The 25118-nt window shown below is 40.0% G+C and overlaps 4 protein-coding genes across 5 annotated transcripts; all 4 read left to right on the plus strand.

Annotated features, from left to right (window-relative positions):
- Positions 1-1081: 1081 nt before the first annotated feature.
- Positions 1082-4296, plus strand: LOC103717492 (protein trichome birefringence-like 33). The gene is made up of 5 exons (XM_008805914.4): positions 1082-1748; positions 2580-2751; positions 2853-3058; positions 3143-3301; positions 3750-4296. Exons 1-5 carry the CDS (start codon positions 1165-1167, stop codon positions 4087-4089), a joined length of 1461 nt encoding a protein of 486 aa, XP_008804136.1. The 5' UTR covers positions 1082-1164; the 3' UTR covers positions 4090-4296.
- A 1779-nt stretch (positions 4297-6075) lies between these two features.
- LOC103717493 (protein trichome birefringence-like 33) lies at positions 6076-9152 on the plus strand. Of its 2 annotated transcripts, none has more exons than XM_039124325.1 (6): positions 6076-6214; positions 6559-7126; positions 7378-7549; positions 7651-7856; positions 7970-8122; positions 8615-9152. In XM_039124325.1, exons 1-6 carry the CDS (start codon positions 6091-6093, stop codon positions 8952-8954), a joined length of 1563 nt encoding a protein of 520 aa, XP_038980253.1. In that variant the 5' UTR covers positions 6076-6090; the 3' UTR covers positions 8955-9152. The 2 variants fall into 2 exon arrangements, with proteins under 2 accessions (XP_038980253.1, XP_038980254.1); XM_039124326.1 differs by having other exon boundaries at positions 8529-9065.
- A 90-nt stretch (positions 9153-9242) lies between these two features.
- Positions 9243-13405, plus strand: LOC103717514 (protein trichome birefringence-like 33). The gene is made up of 5 exons (XM_008805940.3): positions 9243-10602; positions 11489-11642; positions 11725-11930; positions 12004-12156; positions 12722-13405. Exons 1-5 carry the CDS (start codon positions 10043-10045, stop codon positions 13059-13061), a joined length of 1413 nt encoding a protein of 470 aa, XP_008804162.2. The 5' UTR covers positions 9243-10042; the 3' UTR covers positions 13062-13405.
- A 4487-nt stretch (positions 13406-17892) lies between these two features.
- On the plus strand, positions 17893-20749 carry LOC103717515 (protein trichome birefringence-like 33). The gene is made up of 6 exons (XM_039124327.1): positions 17893-18417; positions 18550-18757; positions 19067-19238; positions 19340-19545; positions 19624-19776; positions 20300-20749. The coding sequence occupies exons 1-6, from the start codon at positions 18054-18056 to the stop codon at positions 20637-20639; spliced, it is 1443 nt and encodes a 480-aa protein (XP_038980255.1). The 5' UTR covers positions 17893-18053; the 3' UTR covers positions 20640-20749.
- Positions 20750-25118: the final 4369 nt, after the last annotated feature.

Raw genomic sequence — 25118 nt, forward strand, 5'->3', positions numbered from 1 at the left:
ATCATTCAAATATAGATACTGATATAGAGTAATCAGAAAACAAAATATTTAACAACGGCATAAAAAGATTTGTTGAAGATTTCATAAAATAGTCGCAGGGTGGTCGAGCACATAGAATGCCATCTGATGAAAAAATATTGGACATCTCGACCTCAGATTAGACTAGCCTTTTTGGCCTCAGTATTAGCCGAGGTGAATAACTTCGGTGAAAACAGAAGAGCCACTATGCTCGTGCTAATAAAAGTCCGACAATTGCGGTAACACTGTAGTCAATGCACGATCGGTGTAATTACCGCCGTATGCTGCTCATGTGGGACAATTTCTACATTGCAAACATGCAGTTGACCATTACCTTACAATTAAAGCATGTCGTGCCAAATTAGGTAACGGATCAGTATACTACCCTATATAAAGGGGTAGCTCAGAGGTCCTCGAGTAAGCTCATTCAAAGACACTACTCTGCAAAATTTCTTCCTTCCACACTGTTGTCTTATCCTTCTGATTTAGGCATTGGAGGGTCTCCGCTGGAAGCTTTTTGGCAAGTAGACTTTTTGCAGGTCATCGCCAAATATGACCAATTCTTCTTCACCTCAGTCGCCTCATTCAGTTCGGTTTTTACTGACCTCAGAACAACTCGAGTCGTGCTCCGACCTCGATTCAGAATTTAGCGGCAACACCATCTAATCAGTTTTACTATTAGTTTCTCTTTAAATATGGCAAACCTCAATAGAGATTAATGTGGCATCACAGTGGATCTGGTGAGAGGATTCATTTAAATTAGGGTTACAAAATAAGTGTGCATTTTGATTCAAAATCAGATGCTACTTACAAAAATAACAGGAACTTATATGTCTCGTCAACGCATTGTGCTAAAAAGAAAATGTCAGGGTCGACCGTAAATTTTCCAAAAGTAAAATTTTTCGTTTTGTGGCAAGTACTTTGAAAAATCAAATATCAGTCTTCAAATCTCACAAAAGTAATAAACAGTTATCGACAGAGTTTTGATTTATTGATGGATTCGCTGTCAGTGATGCCACTGGTACACTGTAACGACACTTTTCTTTCCAATAACTGGCCATTCAGCAAAGATTAGCTAGCTACTATAACCAGAAGCTGAAGTAAGTAACCCAAACCAAGGGTTTGCCTCCCTCGCCGAAAGCTCAGATGAGGCTCCTTACCTCATCCAATAGGAAGAGATCTTACTATTTCTATCTCGTTACCTTGTCTTTCATCATCTTTGCAGCCATTCTATATGCTGTGGACTTCACCTCCATCCTTAAGCATCCATGTCTGAGATACCAGCAGCTCGAATACTCATCACAACGACAAAAACCCAGAGCCTTTATTGGAAACCAGAGAGAGCGCGCAGCCCTCATCAGAAAAGAAGGAGAAGAATCCCTTTTCACACAAGCTGATGAAGCCAAAATTCTCGATGAAGAAGTTATAGTGAACTTCGAAGCCGTGTCCAAGCAAGTTGAGGAAGGGGTTATTTTCGACGAAGACGAAGAAGAAGGTGCGGAAGAATTGGAAGGAGAGAACCATGGTGGCGTGCCATTTGCTGTTGGAAGGACGGAGGAGGGGTGCAATGTGTTCAGCGGCAAATGGGTCTACGATGAAGTCTCGAGACCTCATTACACCGAGCGGCAGTGCCGTTTCATTAGCCCTCAGATGAAGTGCCAAGCTTTCGGGAGGCCAGATAAGGGATACCAGCACTGGAGATGGCAACCGCATGGCTGCTCTCTGCCAAGGTACACGAGGCCATTCACTAAGATCCAGCTAAGGAACATATACCTGTGATCTTTTGAGAAGAGGAACCTATTATGTTTGTGTTAGATGAGAATTTTGCATTACCTATGCTTAGAAAGTGAAACTACTTACCAAAGATTAGAAATTTTAGCTTATGCAACTCCTTGTTCTATCAATCAAGATGATACTAGATATAACCCATAGTGATCTTCTCCCCCCTGAGCTAGAAATATATAGGGGAGGATGATACGAAGGAATTTATTTTTAAAATTTAAGAATTTGCGATGCTCGCAAACTTTTCAGACACTTTTTTTTTCTGAGAGAGAAAGATAGCTCAGTCAGCAATGGAAACTATAAAAGAGAAAAAGTAGGATGATAAACTACTCTTAATTAATTCCCTCACAAAAAAAAAATCTTAATTACTCTAGAGAATTAGCTATTAGTGGCAGCAAGTTTTTACATGTATGAAACTAGTTATTTATGATTTATTCACTGGTTGATTATGGTGTGAAACCTTTCCTTCCATTTGGTTAATTTTCATAACTGCAATCACTTTCACTGAATTAACTGAGCAGCAGCATTATATGCCAATAAGACTCCCTTGTCAGCGCAGGCGTTGTGGAGAGCTTTCTGATTTGTACCTGGATGGTGTCATTCTCACCATATTTCTCATTTTATCAACAGAACTTTCTAAGACCAATTATTCTAATGACAATTGAGCATTTAAGTAGAGTGACTCTTTTCCTTGCATGGACTTAGAATATTAGCTAAATCTTCGCCCTTTGAGAAACCATTCACACTTTCTGATGACCTGGGTTATTCTCAAATTGCAGCTTCAATGCCACATTTATGCTTCGAAGGCTCCGAGGGAAGCGAATACTTTTTGTTGGAGACTCCTTGACTAAGAGCCAGTTCATGTCGATGATATGTCTCCTACAGCGTGCAATACCGAAGTACGCCAAATTCCACAGACACTATGGATCACATACCATCTTCAGTGCACCGGTAGTTCACATTCCATACTCTAATGGCACACTTTTGCTGCATGTTTCAAATTAATAGGACTTATCATATAAAAACTAATCAGCATTTTTCTATATACATAGAAATACAGAGCTACGATCGAGTTCTATTGGGCTCCCTTTCTTGTTGAATCAAATTGTGATAACGCCACCGTGCACCGGGTGATGGATAGGATAGTTCATGCATATTCCGGATCCATTAATAGACATGCTCAGCATTGGAAGGGAGCTGATGTTTTGATATTCAATACATATATGTGGTGGATAACAGGGTCTCCAATGAAGATTCTGTAACTATCATCCCTAAACAATCGACTTTGACATCGTCTCGCTACGATGATATTTATTTTTCACAAGCTTTCATTGGCTAACAGGCGAAGGTCTCGCAAAGGGGGAATGGAGTTCATCAAGTTGATGGAAACAGAGGACGCGTATCGGTTGGCACTGAAGAGAATGGTGAGGTGGTTGGAGAAGAACATGGATCCACAGAAGACCAGGGTCTTCTTCTCAGGACTTTCACCTAGTCATTGGAGGTAAGCCAAATTTCCATCCAAGCAATTTAGGATGCAAACTTTTGGTTAGGAGGAAGGGGATTCTCAGTTATTATCGGACAGTGAAGCCTAGCAAAGCCTAAGCCGGAAACAAGGGCCTAAAGTATGGACACTCAAAGCCCAGACAGTGACTGCAATGTGTAGTCAACACACAGCAGCAGTGTAAAAATTATTTAGTCTTTCAAGAAAAATGTCTTTGACTCTTCCAAGATTTTGCTAAGAAATGATTGGAGTAAGAAGAGTCACTAAAATATATAATTGTTTCATTCATGTTATTACATTCTAGCATGATTCGGTAGCAATATATCACTATATATAAATCTAAAATCAAAACATTTTCTTTTTATTTTTCCTCTAAAACCTTAAGAACAAGATTTGATCTTTTGTTGATAGATCAACCAACTAATTAACCTACCTGATGAGATGGCAGGAGCATAGAGTGGGGAGGCGAACGCGATGGTACTTGTTACAATCAAACAACTCCAATTGCTGATCCAACTTATTGGGGATCTGGTGCAAGCAAGAGCATGATGAAGGTTATAGACCAAGTTTTAAGCAACACGACAGTTCCCATCACCATTCTAAACATCACCCAACTATCGGCATATCGCAAGGATGCACATACCTCGGTTTATAAGCAGTTGCCATACCAGTTGACACGCAGGCAACGGAAGAACCCCACAAGCTACGCTGACTGTGTACATTGGTGCTTGCCAGGCCTTCAAGATACTTGGAATGAACTCTTGTACACCAAGCTCTTCTTTCCCTAAGAGCTTGACTTTATTCTGAAGGGGTTATAATTCATGTTCTAAATATTCTTTCCTTCTCTTCCTCCTCATCTTTTAGGTTTTCTCAAAGACTACCTTTCCTTATTAGCACACCTCATATTTAAAATGGATGTGCTCTTAACGTTCAATCCATATCTGCAAAGATGATTCATCAACTGTGAAGGTATTGAATTCGCCGGCCTCGAGTCACACGTTTTTTTTGATGGAATGCTTTCATGAAGATATCTTGGTTTGAATTACGAATGTTTCAAAACTGGTGTAGTGACAGCATCAGTCCACAGGTCAAATTACATCTCCATGGCAGCAACAACTATATGTTTTTGCTAGTACAAATTCTAGTTCCATCTAAATCGGTTGGCAGATGTTTAATAACCAACACAGAGATAAGTGGAAAGACTCATCTATCTCAGAAAATGAAAGAAGCTATAAAGAAGTCTCTTGCCGGAGATAGGGATAACATTTGTTAGATTACATACCAAACTTTAGAAAAATATATTGAACTTTTGACAAAGAAAGAACGCCAAATCTAAACTTCCCCAACTGTACAAAACAACATCGATCAAACAGTACCCATATGATAGCAAGAATAGTGCTTGATTTTTCTTACTTATTTTCTGGAATTTTTCATTTTTCACTTTAAGTGCTTAAATCATTTATGAAGTTCGAATGCATTTCCTGCTTTTCCTCTCTCACAAAATCCAAACATTTACCTCTGGCTGAATTGCTTATAATTCTCAAATGACGCACTTATGTCTCTGTGCTGGGATGAAGCATTAATTCCATTCTTTTTTTGATCACTCAGGGACAAAATTTTGCTGCAGCAAGCAGTCTCCTTTCTATATATGGACAACTGCAAAGCACAAAATTCATTCATGCATGTTGAGAAAATTTTAATACTGATTTAATATTTCTATAACAAATGTTTGTCCTTAATTCTCATCTGAGGGCGGTCTTATCTGAGGTTGGCCATATGTTTTTTTTTTTTTTTTTTTTTGATGAAGTGGGAGGCAAAGCCATGCACCCGGCCTTTTTGGATGAAGAAGTTGGTCATATGTCATTATACATATAATGATTCTTGAAGAACTGAAGCAAGCCATGTAACAAGTCCTGGCAACGTCCAATCCTTTATGTGGTCCCTAAGCTATATATGGTTAGCATTCACTGAGCTGTGCTGGTACAATATTATAAAAAAAATAAAAAGAAACACCGGAAGGTAGAATGTCATGGCACGAGAGGGTGCATCTCTGTGACATTATTTGAGGAAACGGATGAAACTGAGACTATTCTATATCGAAATGGACAAAATTCGAATTATTTCATGTCCCCATGATACCAACTCCTAGAATTAAAGAAGCTAGAGCTAATTAGGCGATGGCCAGCCCAAACATCCAGCCTCGTCTTATCCGATTTTTTTTGGTAAATTATTTCAGACCATGTTGCATTTTCCGGTTCACATACATACAGGCAGTTGCTCAGGAAATGCACACCAAATTTTGGCCCAACCATTGCCACCTACCTTACTTGGCATTCAATTACCCACTGTTTTTTTTTTTTTGCAAGTCACTCTCCATGCAAGCGGTCCACTCCTAAAGTCATATTTCCGCAACAGAGGATGCTATCTAGGTTCAAAGTCGGTCCTTGCATACATATAGATGGTACGAGTATCGAGCTTAGTGTGCGTCACAACCTCTTATCAATCTTGTGGATCCATCATCGATTGAGTTCATAGCGAGGGTGTCATAAGATTGGATAGGAAAGATTGTTATTGGCCGATAATGTTTTAAGTATTTTTGGACGGAGTCCTTGGCGCAGCATTACTCTATGAACAAATTTAGATCTTGCTACTAACTTTAGTCCTGGCCATGTGGTGGCGACTGTAGCTATAGATGAATAAAGAGAAGACTGATCAGGCGATTAATTACAGCGACAAAGACTGATGGGTCCCCTCTTTCCTCTTATGTGAAACGTGAATGAACTTGCACCATGGAGGGTTTACCTCGGACTGCAAGCCGTGTGCAACGCGTGGAAGGTTATAAACTTCATCCACATACAGGAAGTCAAGATAATTCCCACTACAAAACAAACCTAAACTGCAAAGGGCTACAGAGTAACTCTCTCTCTCTCTCTCTCTCTCTCTCTCTCTCTCTCTCTCGATCTCCTCATTAGGAGAGAAATCGTTTCACTTAAGCAAGTGGGCCGGACTCTAGCTACTTAGCTGGGAGCATCTTGTGGGAGAGAGGAGGCATAAAGTTGAATGGCTGTAATGCTTGTTAACAATTTATAGCCTTATCTCTCTCAATTTCTCATCGCACAGGTGCTCAAAGCAAACCAAAGGATTTTTTTTTTTTTTTTTCTCAGCAAACGCTCAGATGAAGATCCTCGTCTCCATCACCAGTAGGAAGAACGCCGGTCCTTACTATTTCATCACCTTTTCTTTCCTCATTTTTGCAGCCATCCTCTATGCTGTAGACTTCACCTCAATTCTCCAGCAAGGATGCCAGAAATACCAGCAGTTAGAGTACTCAACACAGAAGGAATCCAAACCACTACTCATTGAAAGCGAAGAAGAACCCCGTCCCACACAAATACATGGCGAGGAAACTAAACTTTTTGATAAACTTATAGTCGAACCAACAATATTAGCACAAGATGAGGAAGCCAAAATCTTCGAAGAAGTTTCGGCAGAACCAACAGCAACAGAAGGTAAGGAATCTAAAAGTTCGGAAAGAGGAGATGAAATAAAACCAGCAAGAACACAAGGTGAGGAAGCGAAAAGTTCTGATGGACATACAGTAGAACCGGCCGAAGAGAAGGATCTTGGCGTGCCATTCGCCATCGGGAGGATGGAGGAGGGGTGTGATTTGTTCAGTGGCGAGTGGGTCTATGACGAGGCGAGGCCTCACTACCGTGAGCGGGAGTGCCGTTTTATTAGCTCTCAGTTTACATGCCAAGCTCATGGGAGGCCCGACAGGTTGTACCAACACTGGAGATGGCAACCTCATGGCTGTTCTCTTCCAAGGTCCTCTCTTCCCTCTCTCTCTTCATCCTCACCATCTTAGCCAAACTGTATTATACTGAGGCTTTTTAATATCAAAAGGACTAATTATTGCAGCAGTTCTCAGAAAAGTGTTCAGTGTGTTCGTTAAATTTGTGATGGCTTAACATAAGAGAACATCCTGCTACAAATATATGGAATTGCATTATAAGTACTCCAGCTCCTAAGAAATCAGTCGCTGCTTTTCTATGATTTGGGTTCTTCTCCAATTACAGGTTCAATGCCACATTTATGTTGGAAAGGCTCCGAGGGAAGCGAATGCTGTTCGTCGGAGACTCCTTGAATCGGGGTCAGTACACGTCGCTGCTATGTCTCCTACAGCATGCCATCCCCAAGTTTTCCAAATCCCACGGGCACCATACTTCGCATACCGTGTTCAGCGCTCCGGTAATTAGCATCCAGTACTCTAAACTATGCGTTTCCATGGAAAACTAGTGAAGGAGAATCACGTCTTGCGACCAGAACTGACCACCCCTGGATGCACGCAGGAATACAATGCGAGCTTCGAGTTCTACTGGGCCCCCTTTCTTGTTGAGTCGAATTGCGATAATGCCTCGGTGCACCGAGTGACAGATAGAGTGGTTCATGAATACATGGGATCCCTTGAAAGGCATGCTCAGTATTGGAAGGGAGTTGATATTTTGGTCTTCAACACGTATGCATGGTGGATTACGGGGACAAAGATGAAGATTATGTAATTCTTTTTATTTGTTTTTTTTTTTCCAGAGTCCATCACCTTCATGCTATCTCTTTGCTGCAATTTCCTTTAATCTGCTTAATTTCCCTAGCGATCATTGTGGATTACAGGCGAAGGTATCGGGGGAGGAAGTACATCAGATTGATGGGAACGGAGGATGGGTACCGGTTGGTGTTGAAGAGCATGGTGAGCTGGCTGGAGAAGAACATGGATCCCCATAAGACCAGAATCTTCTTCATGAGCATGTCACCTACTCATTTTAGGTGAGCCATTTCTACTTGGTTCTTATTATTTTTTTATCCATAGGTGATTGCTACGGTTAGAAGTGCCAAGGGGACTCGCTCATCCACAATTGGCAAAGCCTTGGCCTAGCTCGTTCCCAAGGGGTCCAAGATGTGAACTCTGGACATACATGACTAACTAGGTCTAGTCCAATCCTTTGCCTAATAGACCCAACAATTTGCTTCATTAGTGGTGTCGCCTTTATCAATTATTTGCCATGAATGATGAAGGTCACCCTAAATGTTCGAAGCACCATTATCGCTTAATGTTTTCGCCGACTGACAAACTTCTTTTACCATTGAAGTTTTGGTTTATGGAATAGTATGAGCTACATCTAATCAGTCGCAATTTAAAAGATTGACAAATTTTCTTTTATTTGATGGTTAGGAATATCATATCATTAACATAGCTATTTAGCTTGAGACTTGTGGTCTGCTGCTGGATCCATATCTAATTTGGGAGGAAGATTGCAGGAGCATGGATTGGGGAGGTGACATGCATGGGACTTGCTATGGTGAAACTATACCAATTTTTAGTCCAACATACTGGGGCTCCGGTGCCAGCAAAAGCATAATGCAAGTTGTTAGAGAAGTTTTAGGTGATTCAAAGGTTCCTATTACTGTTGTCAATATCACCCAGCTCTCGTTGTATCGCAAGGATGCACACACCTCGATTTATAAGGAGCTGCGGTACAACTTGACACCTGCGCAAGTGGCGAACCCTAGAAGCTATGCCGATTGCAACCATTGGTGTTTGCCTGGCCTTCAGGATACTTGGAATGAACTCTTGTATACCAAACTCTTCTTTCTGTGAGAGCTATTCCGATCACTCTCCTCGTCATCTCTGGGTTTTAATTTAGAAGATTATTTGTAGATACTTTCTTCATGATCCTTGATTTACTTTTGTGTTTGTTGATCCGTCGCATTTATTTTATCTATTTGTAATTTGCATTTATATGTACTGCATATTTGCATTTTCTTCATGGCAATTTATTAAAGCATCACCTCTAAATCGTTTTGTTTTTGTTTTTTTTTAAGAATTTATACCAGAAGTACTGGGATTTGAACCAGTGACTATTATAAAGTCACATTGCACCATAATATTCGCTGCTCTAATCCCTATATACGGGTATGAGAGAGTTGGAGAGATTTGTAGGGGCCCTGGTTGCTCATTTAAATCAAATGTTCAACCCAAATTTGGATGTCAAGAGTCAAGGGAAGCAGTTGACGTCCTCTGGCCTAGCTTTAATAACCCAACAACCTCCCTCTCGCCTTAATTAGCCCCACGCCCTACTCGTTCCCTTCCTAAGAAAGCCCCAAAGGTGCCCGCAACCACCGGTATAAATTCTCTAATACACCCTTTCCTGCACACCAGATCGGATCTGATTGGATCGAAGTGTGTTGGGTTCGATGGGGATCAGGTTCATCAACTTGAACTCAATTTGTTTATTAAATAGATAACTTGATCCAACTATATAACCTGTTCATTAAACAAGCCAAATTAGGTTAAACAGATTAATAGGTTAAGTGGGTTTTAAACGAATTAAATGGATATAAACGAGTTAAGCGGGTTGGATTAAACTAGAGAGAAACTGGTTAAGTAATTTGTTAACGATTAAATATATCTTAAATAAATTAAATAGCTTAAGTCATGATCCAATTAATTATTAAATAAATAAAAATAGGTTAAACAATTTAAGGGCCTAAACTTAAATCCAACCCATCTAATAAACAAGTTCAGCCGAATAAATGCTTTATGACCCAAATTTATTTATGTCAAACCAAATCTTAATTGTGGGTCGGATTCAAAGAATGAATTACCACCTTTATGCAAACCTACCATTTATTTCTTTCCCTTAATTTGGAAATCTATTTATTAACCGGACGAAACTTTTGCCAACCATGTATACACTGACTCTGATTTCTGAATACCAATCTGGCACGCTTTCCTCATACGATGGTTCAAGTTTTCAACGGACAAGAAGGCTCATACCAAGAGTCTCTCCCTCCCCAAAAGTTCAGATGAAGCTCCTCTCCATCGCCAATAGGCTGCCCTCCTCCCCCATCTGCCTCGCTGCGCTATCCTTCATCTTCTTTGCAGCCACGCTCTTTGCTGTGGACTTCACTTCCATCCTCAAGCTCTCATTTATAAAGTACCAAGAGATCGGACCCATCGTCAGGGAACAAGAAGCATCGACGTCGGCGCAGGCCAAAATTTCCCAGGAAGGAGACACGGCTGCATTGGCAACTGAGAAGAATATCGGCGTCCCATTTGCCGTTGGAAGGATGGAGAGGTGCGACGTGTTCAGCGGCCGATGGGTCTACGACGAGGCGTCGAGGCCTCTTTACACCGAGAGACAATGCCATTCCATCGATCCCACGACCAACTGCCGAGCTTATGGAAGGCCTGACACCGCATATTTGCATTGGAGATGGCAGCCTCATGGGTGTTCCCTGCCAAGGTGTGATATCAAAGTGCCGACTGATATTGATTCTTATTTATTTATTATTATTATTTTTTGGCTAAAAACGGGCATTTCATACATCACGGTACGAATATACCCAATAGAATCGAAATACAAAATGTCCCAAAGTACTCCGGGCATCTCTCCCTCCGGCCCATCGGTGCTGAGTGGCTCGCTACATATGCCGCCACCCAGTCGGCCACCCCATTAGCCAGCTCTATGATAAGGACGACAAAATGATTGACAAAGATGACGCGAGTCCACTCGAAACTGGGAAACTCGCAATCAGAAAGTGAGTCAGTGAAATGCATAACCTGAAATGTAACAACCTCCCTCACCGTCAACCAAAAATCGCGGAGCAAGGGATGAGCTCCTCTTCTTTTACTATGGTTTTTTTGAGAAATTCTACTAGGGTATTATAGGATGAAAAATAAGAGAATGTTGAAAGAAAAGAAAACTACTTAATCTCAGATGTAGAATAGGTGAGATATTTGGGTACCTTTGTTACTTAAAATCCTTCAGCCTCCCACTGTGCAAAGATAACTCATTTGAATCGAATTTAAATTTGATTTTTTTTTCTTTTTCTAGCTGAAAATTCCAATTTGAATAGGTCATTAGTATCAAGACATTGACTGATTATGTTATGAAACCTTTATTCTTATCTGGTAAATTATTTTTAACAGATAGATTGAAGAATGGATAAATAATGAGGCTCGACATATCAAAAGAACACTCCGCTTTAATTAATGCTGCTAACGTTTTGTCTGCCTCTCTGTAGGGGGGAAAAGAAAGAGCACATCATCATAGTTTGAACGTGCTTGCTCTTGTGATACCATTCCCTCCCTCCCTCTTATGAGTGACTTGATTTGTTCTCAACTTACAGCTTCAATGCTACATTTATGCTTGAAAGGCTTCGAAGTAAAAGAATGCTCTTTGTAGGAGATTCATTGACTCGAGGCCAGTTCAACTCCATGAAATGTCTCCTACGTGATTTCATTCCCAGACACACGAAATCCACGAAACACTTCACTGTTCCGGTAATTAACGTTTAGCATCCCAAGTACAGATTTATACCAGAACCTCTGTCAAAACTAGTCACCAATCTGTATGCATTCACAGGATTACAACCTTACCATTAGGTTCCACTGGGCTCCCTTTCTCGTCACGTCAAACTGCGACCATCCCCGGCTACATCGGGTGCCAGATAGAATAGTTCACGAATATTCTGGATCCATCGAAAAGCAAGCTGAGCGTTGGAGGAAAGCTGATATTATGGTCTTCAACACGTATGCGTGGTGGAAACCAGGGGAAAAGATGAAAATTGTGTAACTTTCTTTTACCATCTCTTTGCAGCAGTTTCTTTTGCTTGCCTTCAATATAAATGGCCGTGATTTACAGGCGACGGAATCAGGATGAGACGGACGTGGAGTTGATGGAAACAGAGGACGCATATCAGCTGGTGTTGAAGAGGATGGTGAGCTGGTTGGAGGAGAACATGGATCCCAACAAGACCAGGGTCTTCTTCACAACCATGTCACCTGCTCATTATAGGTAAAGCCATCTCCATTCATAATAACCTAGGGAGGGTCCAAAACAAAAGACACATTAAGGTCCAACTCACTCTGGTCCATTGAAACTGCTGGTTGTGATAACTTCAGTTTGATATTTCAAGATTTTTCTAGTTAATTTATCTTTACAAAGAAAAGTCATTTTTTAAGAAAAACTGGTATTTTCCATTATATATATATATATATATATATATATATATATATATATTATTGATGTTACAAATATTAGCATAATATAATCATTATACATTAGATTAGGGGGGGTGAGGTTTATTAGCATAATAATAAAGTTGCTCCAATATGACCTAGTGTTCGAAATATATATATATATAAAAAAACTTTCTGCGCACCTTTTTAATATAACTACTATACATTAGCCTTATGATCTTATGACAAATTCAGAATCCTTACCACCTTAATTACCATCAAATTTAAAAAAAATATATTTTCTTTTAGTTAACCAAATTATTCTCTTGGCTGTTAATTTTGAGAGCAAAACTAGCTACTTATACGTCAGCTGTTCGATATCTGAACTCGGATGGCGGCAGGAGTACCGAGTGGGGAGGTAAGCTGGGCGGTAGCTGCTATGGCGAAGCAACTCCAATCTTTGATCCAACATATTGGAGCTCCGCTTCTAGCAAAAGAATGATGGGGGTGGTAGGAGAAGTATTAGGCAGTTCAAAGGTTCCCATCACTATTCTCAACATCACCCAGCTCTCAGCATATCGGAAGGATGCACACACCTCGATCTATAAGAAGCAGCCATACAATCTAACACGAGAGCAACTGGCGAACCCTATAACCTATGCCGACTGCAACCATTGGTGCTTGCCTGGTGTTCAGGATACTTGGAACGAGCTCTTCTACTCCAAGCTCTTCTTTCCCTAGCAGCATGCATGCATGGTTTATTTACAATGATAGCAAAACCATTATCCTCATTAGATTTTTTTATATATATAAGTATTTGTCCTCGATCATTGTTTACGTTTGTTTCCCCTAATTTAAAAGATTTTGGTATTATATCCCTCCCTTGGACATGTTATTTTACAGTTTCTAACGTTGTAATTTGTGCATGTGGCAAGAGAGGGGAAGGAAGCATTTCTCCTTTGTAAGGGGGTTGAGCCTGCTTGAATGTTTGATTGAACCTTTTCCAACTCTCGTGAAAGGTTAGGAAAAGTTTTGTATAAATGTATCACCGTGTTATTAAGTATTTTACTTTAAGTTCTTTTCTAGAGGTAGAATAGAATAACCCGGTTGAAGCGTAATGATCATACGTCTGTAATGCATTGTATGTCCCATAATAGGTTCCACTCTTCTACCCTTTTCCGGGAGTCGATGACCAGAATTATAACCTAAAGTCTGCTTGAGGTTGGGTTGGGTTGGGCCCCGTTTTCATGTGCTGGGTCCAACTTTGTTGGTTCCTTCATACGCTCAAAAGAGTTGGCTAGTGAGATAATTTCAAATTACAGTTAGAAATTTTGATGACTAGACCTGAAACTTTAATTTGATGGGTCCATCGTTTTGCTCATTCAAGGCACACTTATGTAGTGGTTTGGATTGAACTGTAGCTCTTTCTAGTCTAGGTAGCGTCAAGATTCAATTTAAGCCTATCTTACTGGTTTGTGTCTTGGGTTGCCCCCACAATTAGGTTGTATCAAAATTAATTTTGATGGATCTATTCATCCATATGCAGCGGTAGCAGGATTTATTATCAGAAATAAGGATGGGCAAAGTCCTTCTAGCCGCAGCGATTCCCATCCTGGTGACATCAGTTCCTAGTGCAGAGTTAATTGGCGGCTTGGTATGGCTTGAAAACTACTGTGATCAGTGTGATGAATTTTCAGAGTGATAGAGTCATCTTGGAAGGAGACTCAAAGACTGTGGTATCTTGGAATGAATGGTCATGATTCTTCTCAGCATCCATCACTTCAAAATATAAGGTCTCTATGTGCTGGAGTGCCTAATTTCTCTAGTTAGCATATTACGCAAGAAGCAAATCAAGTTGCTGATTTCCTGGCAAATTATACAAGCATGGAGCGCTATGAAGCAGTTTGGAATGATAGTTTTTCCACTGATCTTACCTCTTTAATTAGAGCGGATGCTCGTGGAGTTGCTTTCAGGAGATTGTAGTGAAGTACTTCACTCTTGGTTAACAAGAAAAAAGAAAAGAAAAGATTATAGAGCAATTAGTCTCCTCACTACTATATACATAATCATAGCTAAAATCCCTGCAAATGGGATCTGGTAACCTTGTAGCATTTATATATGGTATAACGTTGCCTTTGTGCAAGAGATAATGCACTCTCTAGAGGAAGCTTTCAAAAGGAATTTTATTGTGGCTGTTAATTAAGGTGGATATGGAAAGAGCCGCATCTGTTGGAACTATTTGCGGGCTAATTTCTTTGTCTCTTGGATTGAAGGTTATATCACAAATTCATCCTTCTCTATTTTAGCTAATGGTAGTCCTACTAAGTGGTTCAGTTGTTCAATAGGAACAAGGCAGGGTTGCTCTTTTTCTCCTTTCTTGTTTATTTCATTCTCAAAAATCTTGTCTCTAGCCCTTAATAAAACTGTAGATGATGGGTGATCAGATTCTAACCAGCAAGTAATGGTCGTAAAGTATCAAATATTCTTTTCATTTATGGCTGTTTACTTATTGCAAGAGTCATCAATGTGATTGTTGCAGAATTAAGCACATTTTCTTATTGTTCTGCTTTTAGTCAATTGGTGAATTTCGACAAATCACACGTTTATTTTAGTCCGAAAACACCAGCAAGAACTCAAACAGCCATATGTACAGAATTGGGCATTGCAACGAAAGATGGTGCATGGCACTACCTAGGGATTCCGTCATCTGGTAACAAATTGGCTTGAGGTAATCTTAATTCTCTGGTTGACAATATTCATAACAAGTTTGATGGTTGGAAATGGAAAAATTTATCGTTGGCCGGCAAAGCTACCTTGATTCAATATGTTCAAGCTTTTTTTGCCTATATATATATATGTCATGTCTAATTGCCCTGTTCCAATGGAAGTTCTTGATAAATTGGAGCAAGGATATCAATTTTTTTTATGGGGACATATTTCTAAAGAGAGGAGGAATCTGCATTCTCTCCTACTCTTAGTTATATTTGATGCCCATACCAGGATGAAAGTGGATTGATAATATTCATCCAAATTAATTTTCATTTTCAAATCTATCCGAATATAAATACAAATTAGAGCATCCGACTAATATCTATATTATATCTATATCCATAAAAAAAAAATTGAATTTGAATGTAGATAGAACTACCCAATCTGCATCCCAAAAGCTTTTGTACTCCTATTTTTAAAAAAATCCATGCATCCCCCCATTAAAAAAAAAAAAAATCCATGCATCCTTCCATTACATAGAAACTATGATTGTCAGCATAAAAAATTACAGAGATTCTTGGCCCTTTGGATGGTGAGACTGAATACATTATGGGACAAGTCGTCCCTTGGACGTGGCAAGTTTTGACAAACTGGATAGCATTGGTATCAAGCAACTCTTCCACTCAAAAGAAGTGCAAGTCTTGAAGTCAAAAGACTTGCTTTTGGCTATATTTCATACAGCTTGATGTTGTACAATAGATCTAAAACGCAAGCATCCTCCATGTGCTACTGCATTTAGCTCGCAAATTTTATTCCGTCTTTTTGACAAATAGAGTGGAAGAGATATCATCCAAGTCGAACAGGACCTCTCCAAAAAGAAATGGACTCCAACTGTTTGAATTCGGTCATCAGTCATCACTAGAGACCGAACCTGCTTTCTCCTGTGAAAATCTAGGCGGCACTACCTGAAATTAAGCATCAGGCCCTCAGATTTTGCTGTTCTAATATTTAAAAACGAATTACATTTTGAGAATTTCTGCAAAAAAAAAAAAAGGATTACTGTTCCAACACTAACCAGTTCTTTCTGTTTGTTTGCAATTGTTCTTCCCGAATAAACTCTGTGACGAACAATAGTTTAAGAAAGACACTCTTCTAGTCCTGGATTTTTTCTAACATAAGAGCTCTCAGTTCAACTGAAACCATCCCTCTTTCTTTTTTAATGGTCAGATGACTTAGTTTTCTTCTTCTTTTTTTTCCCTTTGAGAAAAAGAGACCTAGTATCCTTGTCCGTCGATTTTGCTGCTTTCAGTTCTGACCTAGTATGCTTGTCCGCCAATTTTGCTGCTTTCAAAAGTCAGATGACCTAGTACTTTGGTCCGCTAATTTTGCTTCTTGTGATCCAAAGCTCAACAATGTTAGACCCCTCAGCTGGCGCTCTAAAAAATAATCCATTCAGCTTGTGATCGGCACCGTGTTAGTAGGCTTGGCTCATCCACCACAACCAAAATCCTCTATGGTGCGGCCTACACACTGTAGAGTATTGTACATTTTTGGATGACCACTATCAAAAAATGAGCGGCTATCAAACAACACACCATATATAACATGGCACAGCATTTTGCAGTACCATGTGTACATCATCAGACGATGCAATTGGCTTCACCAGCCTTGCCATGCACATGCCTTGAAATTTATTTATAGTGGCAAAACAACCAAATTCACTCCAACGCTACCTTAAGTTGACATGCAACCTATTTGCACTACAACACTAGCCGTAGGATATATTTATATATACTATTATGATATGGGGATATGGATCCTATGAAATGTAGGATGACTACTATGGAATTTGTTATTATAGCATGCATTGGTTATTATTATAGCATAGATGGTGCGAGTTGCTGACTCTCATTTATTTCTTCAACTATCTTGATATTCTTTCATCTTTGTATAGCAATAATAGATATACTTTCCTTCATTTTTACATAACAACCGTAGCTGTGCATTATTTTTTGTTTTATTATTATTCAATCCCATCAATCTTAGACTTATGAGCATGTTATATGAATATAAATATGGACATTAATGAAAGGTTTGCCTAAGAACATCTAACCTACCCCTTCTTTTTTTGCTTTTCAATGCTTTGTTTCCCTAACCTTTGTTATTGAAAGCCATGGAGCCACGTGATTCCGCACGTGTCATCACTCCCAAATACGAAACAACAGGGAGTTCCTCCGAGTACGACGCTTCTTCTCATTTCTTTCAGCACCATTGAAGTAACTCTGGTGCTGTTCTAGATTTCAGCAACCTAATGGGGACAATTAATCAATTGGAGTTGCACGCCATTCGCATGGCATTAGAAGCCAACAACAACAATGGCTTTGAAGCAACGATTTCTTCGCTGACAATTTTTTTGTTTAAGGCTCACATTACATACACTTTTGCGACACTTTATAACGCATCGCTAATAAAACTAATGACTCTTATAAGCGTCGGTACGAGTAACAAAAAGCTACAGAATGCCTAATTTTTTTGTAGTAATTTTTGAGGTATAATTTCTCAACCCTCCATAAGACCCGTTGCAGTAGTATGGTCCTCTAGGCTCATCAATGTGGTGTCTCCATATATGCTATTGAGGAATGCTAACCCTTATTATGGAATGTACTTTAATGACTTGTGATGATTACTATGGGATATAATATTATGGCATATGGCACAAGATGACTACTATGGAATATAATTCTATTATGGTATCGGATGGCTAATGCTAACCCTTATTAATTTGTTTCTCAAAATATCTTGATATCTTTCCATCTTTATACAATAATTATAGCAGTGATTTCCTTTATTTTTGTTTGACAACTATAAATATTTATTACTTTCTCTTCTATTTTTATTCAGTCCCCATCAATTTAGGGATTATGATCAAACGATGTATGATTCACGCATTCAATGGAAGTTCTCTGAGATTACAAAGTAAACGCTCAAAGGACCTCGAACTATATTTCCGGTCTAAAAGTTCAAATGAAGCCTTCCTTCCCTTCCTCCTCGTCCTCTTCTTCTTCTTCCCGTAGAAAGAGCTCCATCGCCTTCTATATCGTTCCTCTATTCCTCATCACCTCTCTCGCCATATTCTATGAAGAGGAGTTGACATACATCCTCAAGCAATCAATTCCGAAGTCACAAGAGCTCGAAATCTCGGAACCACAGCAGGAATCCGTACCGGCACAAGGGTTGAAGCCCGTCTCGGAACGACAACAGGAAAACATATCAGCACAAAGTTTGAAGTCCGTCTCGGAACGACAACAGGAAACCATATCAGCGCAAGGTTGGAAGCCTGTCTCGGAAAAACAACAGGAAACCATATCAGCACAAGTATCAGAACAAGGTTGGAGACCCCAAGATTTCAGTGCTCGAGTGTAGTGTTGTTGTGTTTTTTTTAGGAGCCAACAAGCAGAATAAACTCGACTTAGGGTCGCTATTTAATTCGTCAGTGTACTAAATCAAACAACCATTGCAGGAGATGTCCTGCCGTTCGCCGTCGGGAGGACGGAGGAGGGGTGCGATGTGTTCAAGGGTATGTGGGCCTACGACGAGGCCTCAACGCCTCCCTATGGTGAGGATGACTGTCCTTTCATGGAGCCTAAGCTCAAGTGCCAAGCGAATGGGAGGCCCGACAATGCATACCAGAACTGGAGATGGCAGCCTCATGGCTGCTCCCTTCCAAGGTACATGTCGCATTCCCAAAACTATGCACCATGGACGAGTTATAATATGATATCTGCTTTAATAGTAGGATTTTTTTTTTATCACCATGTCCATTATTAGTAGACCAACATGATATAAATTCGATTTTTTTTCTTTATAACAATAGTGTAAAATATAACAGGCCATAACAATGATCCGCTGTTAATGCAGACAGCGGCCTGTATTTGTATTTATGCACCCATAGATGCATACGTACATTGATGGTAGAAATTGAATTATGTTCAATAATTCAAGCTCTCATATTCACTAATTCTGCTCACAAATTACAGCTTCAATGCTACTTTTATGCTCGAAAGACTTCGAGGGAAGCGAATGCTGTTCGTTGGAGACTCCTTGACAAAGGGTCAATTCGTCTCCATGCTGTGCCTCCTACGCGATTCAATCCCCAGATACTCCCGTCATCACAAACACTATAGATCTCATAGCATATTTGCTGCTCCGGTACTTTACGTTCAAAGCTCCGAGTATATATTTTTAACTTAAAGCTTTGGAATTAGAAGAATTTTGTCGCACCAAAACTAATTATCATTCTGTAAACATAGGAATATAATGCTACGATCGAGTTCTACTGGGCACCGTTTCTCGTGACATCAAACTGTGACAATGCCACTTTTCACAGGGTGCTTGATAGAATAGTTCATGAATATTCAGGATCCCTTGACATGCATGCTCAGCATTGGAATGGAGTCGATATTTTGGTCTTGAACACGTATGCATGGTGGCAACCAGGGAAAAAGATGAAGATCGTGTAACTTCCTCAATCCATCAAGTTCGTATATACCATCCCTAATTGTCTTCCTAGCTTACCACTTTTCGCCGTTCACAGACGACGGTCTCAAGGAAAGAAGTACATCAGGTTGATGAACGCGCAGGATGCCTATCGGCTGGTGCTGAAGAGCATGGTGAGCTGGTTGGAGAACAGCATGGATCCCCAGAAGACCAGGGTCTTCTTCACAACCATGTCAGCTACTCATTTTAGGTAAGCCATTTCCCTATCTATAGTTTTCAGGGTGCAAGATGTGGTTAAGAATGGAGAGGACTGTTCGATTACTCCTCAAAGGCCAAAGTCTGAGCCGCACTTAGTTTGACATAAAGGCCTAATTCAGTCAATCTAATGTAATGTGTCCAGCTACATTGCAGTTGCCTAGCTGGTAGCAATGCAAATGACGCTTTCTACTTTGTATTTCAAGAATTTTAAAAAAAAAAATCGAGCTGTATTTCTCATATTACTAGGTATATATGTTTTCCTTACTGACTTTTCAACATATATAAGTATAGCATATTCATTATATATACATCATCTTCTCTTATTTGTTGCAACTTTGCAATGTTTTTTCTTGTTCCAATAGATATGGGGTAGCATCCTTCTTCCTCCTCCATTAGCACTCGAAAAAACTTGGCATTGTTGTACAGAGTAGTTATTCAGTTCTTTCTTTGTTCTTAAAACTTGAACAAAACTATTTTCCATGGCTCGTTCGATATCTAATCTAGGAAGATGGCAGGAGTGCGGAGTGGGGAGGCAAGCGAGATGGTAATTGCTATGGTGAAACAACTCCAATCTTGGATCCAACATATTGGGGCTCTGGTTCGAGCAAAGGCATGATGGAGGTGGTCACAGAAGTATTAGGTGCATCGAAGACTCCCATCAGCATCATCAACATCACTCAACTCTCAGAACACCGGAAGGATGCGCATGTCTCAATCTATAGGATGCAGCCGTACGACTTAACTCAAAGCCAACTGGGGAGACCGGAAAGCAATGCTGACTGCAACCACTGGTGCTTGCCTGGCCTTCAAGATACTTGGAATGAACTCTTGTATGCAAAACTCTTCTTTCCCTAGCAGCATGGATTTACGAGGGTTGCAGTTCATATTCTTGAATGATTTTATTTTTCTCTCTTCATCTTCTTGTTCTTCGCTTTGGCTGAAGATTTTGATAATACGTCTTTTCTTTTACGCATAATTTAAATTTCATGAGCAGTCCTTTGATATTTAAATAAGCAACCAAAAAAATATGAAGTCAAAAATAGAACGTGTATATGATTTTATTTTTTAATTCTTAATCTATAGTGGAGATGATAAAGGTTAGACCTCCGGTTAGCTTAGCTATTCAAAGTTCATCTGAACCTTATCTATTAACTGGGATTAGAGCAGCTTGAGAGAGCTTGAATCAAGCTCGACTCGAAGCTAGTTGAATCAATCTTAAACTAGCAAAACAGGCTTGAAGTTAATTTTAAAATGGGCCAAAAATTGATCAAGCTTGGGCTCGGCTCCAGAGGGCTCAAATTTATTTGTACCATATGTATTGTTAATTATATAGAAAATGGATCATTGTGTCAAGACTTTAATTTGCGAATTCTGTTTACTCTTTGAAACAACTAAATGTCTTTTAAGATAATCAAATCAACTAAATGTCAACTCAAGCTTGAAATTAAACTTGCGTCGAGTTATAATTCAAGTTTGAATTGAGTTTCGTTAAAGCTTTAGTTGAATTTAGTTTAATTTAGGATTATCAAGCTGCTCAATTAGGCACATGTCCGGTTCAGTTTGAAATTAAGCTTGAAATAATGGTAAACAAATCAAGCTTGATCTCCAATTCGAAGCTCAATATTTATTTAAACCAAGCTTGATCAAGGTCACTTACACTCTAAATAAGATGAGATATTGGAACTTTCACCGGGTGCTTCGAGGAGTTATTGTTTTGATGCATGTGTTCGATCATAAGAGAAGCTTTGGCTCTACCTCTTCATTCATTCACTCATTGAAATGGTCGTTGATTTTTTTCAACATTGGTTGCTCAAACAAAAGAAAAATTAGAACTATATCTAAATAGCTGAAGTTAATGATGAAAAGGGGCCCAATCTAATCCAAATCTTCTTTTAATTAGATCTATACTTGAATCTTAGACCCAAAGCCAGTTTAATTTGGATTTGCGTCAAGTCGGACGTAGATATGTAATAAGCAATGGATTTAGGCGAGTCTGAAATCTTGGCAAATGGATGCCCCGGTCTCCCTTTATAATGATAATGGTCAGCACCATTTCATCAAGAGATTCAAATATTTTTTCATAAATCATACAAATGTTTTTAAATACATTAAGTTAGCAAGCTCGGCAGAACAAGTTGATGAACTGCGACATCGGCATAGGGAATTGATTTGACGGTTCCATTAGTGTGCGACTTGACGCCTTCGGAACTAGACTTGATAGCCTGAGGAACGACGTTTCATTTTGGGCTTGAAGAAATACCTAAACTCACTTCGCTACCTCTCTTCTGATCTAAGTCCTCTTACAGGCAGGGAAGGCAGGAGCATAAAGATTGAACTAGCCCACGCATCTGCTGAAATGCACGAACTGTTCAAGAAAAAAGATACAGCCAACTATGCAAACATATTGATCAAAATTTGCTGCATGGAGTTCCATAGTAAGCTGGCTAGCCTACGTTATAGCTAGAAGATTTTTTTTATATAGAACAGAATCAATTCAACCAAAGGCCCAATGATATAAGATCCAAGCATTACACACTCATCAACCCAATGAAACATTGATGCGGGATGAATGCGAGGGATTTAAACATAAGGATTATCAGTAAGTTATGTTGATTAACTAGCCTAATAGCAGCAGAAAATTCAGTCACATATGGGATAAGAAAACATTAACATGAGCATAGTAATTTCAAGACTAGTTACCCGCATGTACTAATTCATTTAGGACTTAGAAGAATGGACCGTTGTGGTTGAGAAACCACTTGATTAGGACACTTCCTTCAATAAATCAGACCTAGAGTTGAGGTTTACCAAACATTGAACTTCTGAAATTTTTTTGGAGGAGGATCCTTGATCTCACTCTCGAAGGTTGATGATTGGATGACCAAGCTTCATCTTCCGTTGCAACAGGGCCCTTTTGCTATTGGTTTGGAAGGATAATTGACCCAATGACATGGAGTACTTTAAGGACCTGCAAAGAAATAGGGATTAGAACTTTGGCGTGAGAGGGGAATGGAAATCACAAAAGAAAAAGGAGGCGAGAGGAGGTAGGGCAGCGGTGGATGTGGTAGTGGCTTTAGGGCCTCACGCCCAACTTGGAACAAGGGCCTCACGCCCAACCTTCTCTCAAGGTGACAAAGCAAGATTGCTAAGGAAGAAAGAAGCACTTTTTATTCATTCATCAATTGAAATTACAAGATATCATGAGGAGGTATTTATAGACTTTCCTCATGATTTGAAATTTAAACACATAATGAATGGCGCTCCACATTTGAAGGCTTGGTTGCTAGAGAAAAGGAAAGAAAGTTGGCCGGCTTTAAGGGGGAGGATTTGAAAAGTTGTTGGCTCCCATTTGAAATTTTCTTGCATTTAAATTGTGGCCGACCTCTTGGACTTTGAATTTGGGTGACGTGTCAACTTGTATGAGGTGGCATGGTGATTGGTTCTTCTGATGAGGTGGCATGACGTTGCATTGGTTTCTTTGATGAGATGATGTGGTCGGCTCCTTATGCTTGACTTCATCCTGGTTGGCGTGCTTCCATTGGTTGGAGTGGTGGTGAGGTGGCCAGCTGATGTTGATGTGGATGCCGAGGTGGTGCTCCAAGGGTGTGCAAAGGTGGTGGTAGAAACATGCAACATGTCCTGACTTGGCTTGCTTTCTGACTTATTGAGGCTTGCTTTCTGACTTATTGAATTTATTTACAGGACTCGATCAAAGCCACAGTGACCTTGAGTTAATTGATTGGAGTCTTTTCTGGATTCTGGTGCCCGCACCAATTCTCCCGGGGTGGGAAGAATTCGACTCTGTCGAACAGGGGTTGGTTTGGCTGTGGTACTTTTCTAGGAGATCTGGGTTAAGTCTCTGTAGGTCCTCTCGAGTAATCCATGAATCATCAGATTTTGGTCGACCCTCCCAGTGAACCAAATAGCGTTGGTACCCTTTGTTCCGGGTGGTGATAGCTTGATCATCCAAAACATGTTCAACCCTATCTCTCGATTCTGGAAATGTGGCTGGAGGGCACTCAGGTGTGGGTTCACTCTCAATGGGAGCATGATCAAAAGGCTCACTAGGTATCAATGTTGGTCCCTTATACTCTATAAGGTCTGAGATGTTGAAGGTCGAGCTAATACCAAAATCAAGGGGTAAGTCAACCACATAAGCGTTAGGTTCAATTTTCTTTAATATCCTAAATGGACCTGCACTGCGGGCATGCAATTTTTTCATAGTTCCCGGGGGAAACCTTTCAGGTTTTAGTCTAATCATTACATAGTCTCCTTCAATGAATTCCTTAGCCCGTTTGTGACGATTAGCTGCTTGCGCATAAGCTTTGTTACTCATGTCAATTTTCTTACTGATTTCATTATGTAAATCCCTGACATGTTGTGCATATGATTCTGCTGTCTCTGAGACTCGTGCATGTGAGGGTAATGGAATAAGATCTACAGGTTTCCTAGGTTTATATCCATGGACAATCTCAAAGGGACTCTTTCCTGTGGATCTATTGACTGAGCTGTTATAAGCGAATTCAGCGCGTGATAATAGGAGATCCCAGTTTCCTAGGTTGTCACCGACAAGGCATCTCAATAAGTTCCCTAGACTCCGATTAACGACTTCGGTCTGACCATCAGTTTGAGGGTGGTAGGCAGTGGAGAATTTGAGTTTGGTTCCTAGCATATGCCAAAGGGTCTTCCAGAAATAGCTAGTGAACTTAACGTCTCTATCTGATACGATGGTCTTGGGTAAACCATGTAGCCTAACCACTTCATTTAGAAAAAGTTTAGCTATTTTTGAGGCATCATAAGTCTGGGAACAAGGTATGAAATGTGCCATTTTGGAGAATCGGTCTACCACGACATATACTGAATCATGTTTTCTCAGGGTTTTGGGTAATCCTAACACAAAGTCCATGCTAATATCTTGCCAAGGGCATTCGGGGACTGGTAGGGGAGTGTATAGACCGGTGTTTTGTCGTTGTTGCTTTGCTGTGGTGCAGGTTCGACATCGGGCTACTATTTGGGCAACGTTTTTCTTTAGACCTGGCCAAAAGAACTGGTCTTCAACTTCTAAGATGGTTTTGTTCCTACCAAAATGACCAGCTAGGCCTCCTGCGTGGATTTCCCAAACTAGAAAGTCTCGGGTGGAGGTACGGGGAATGCACAACTTATTTCCTTTGAAGAGGAATCCGTCGTGAATGGTAAAATCGGAAAATTGGCTCGAGGGTCCTTGACGGATTGATTGGTAGGTTTCCTTAAAGTCGGGGCAATGTTCATACTCCTCCTTGAGCCTTTCAAAACCTATGACTTCGGTACTAACAGAAGTGAGGAGCATAGATCGTC

The sequence above is a fragment of the Phoenix dactylifera genome, chromosome 3 (assembly GCF_009389715.1).
Source record: "Phoenix dactylifera cultivar Barhee BC4 chromosome 3, palm_55x_up_171113_PBpolish2nd_filt_p, whole genome shotgun sequence".
NCBI classification, from domain to species: Eukaryota; Viridiplantae; Streptophyta; class Magnoliopsida; order Arecales; family Arecaceae; genus Phoenix; species Phoenix dactylifera.

Bases quoted from the DNA above. Each gene is read 5' to 3' on its own strand.
- LOC103717493 (XM_039124325.1), top strand. From the start codon at position 6,091: ATGGAGGGTTTACCTCGGACTGCAAGCCGTGTGCAACGCGTGGAAGGT. The intron at 6,215-6,558 runs GTAACTCTCTCT...TCATTTTTGCAG, and splicing joins AAACTGCAAAGGGCTACAGA to CCATCCTCTATGCTGTAGAC. The intron at 7,550-7,650 runs GTAATTAGCATC...GGATGCACGCAG, and splicing joins ATACCGTGTTCAGCGCTCCG to GAATACAATGCGAGCTTCGA.
- LOC103717515 (XM_039124327.1), top strand. From the start codon at position 18,054: ATGAAGCCTTCCTTCCCTTCCTCCTCGTCCTCTTCTTCTTCTTCCCGT. The intron at 19,546-19,623 runs GTAACTTCCTCA...CGCCGTTCACAG, and splicing joins GGGAAAAAGATGAAGATCGT to ACGACGGTCTCAAGGAAAGA. The intron at 19,777-20,299 runs GTAAGCCATTTC...GGAAGATGGCAG, and splicing joins ATGTCAGCTACTCATTTTAG to GAGTGCGGAGTGGGGAGGCA.
- LOC103717514 (XM_008805940.3), top strand. From the start codon at position 10,043: ATGTATACACTGACTCTGATTTCTGAATACCAATCTGGCACGCTTTCC. The intron at 10,603-11,488 runs GTGTGATATCAA...CTCAACTTACAG, and splicing joins CATGGGTGTTCCCTGCCAAG to CTTCAATGCTACATTTATGC. The intron at 11,931-12,003 runs GTAACTTTCTTT...CGTGATTTACAG, and splicing joins GGGGAAAAGATGAAAATTGT to GCGACGGAATCAGGATGAGA.
- LOC103717492 (XM_008805914.4), top strand. From the start codon at position 1,165: ATGAGGCTCCTTACCTCATCCAATAGGAAGAGATCTTACTATTTCTAT. The intron at 2,752-2,852 runs GTAGTTCACATT...CTATATACATAG, and splicing joins ATACCATCTTCAGTGCACCG to AAATACAGAGCTACGATCGA. The intron at 3,059-3,142 runs GTAACTATCATC...ATTGGCTAACAG, and splicing joins GGGTCTCCAATGAAGATTCT to GCGAAGGTCTCGCAAAGGGG.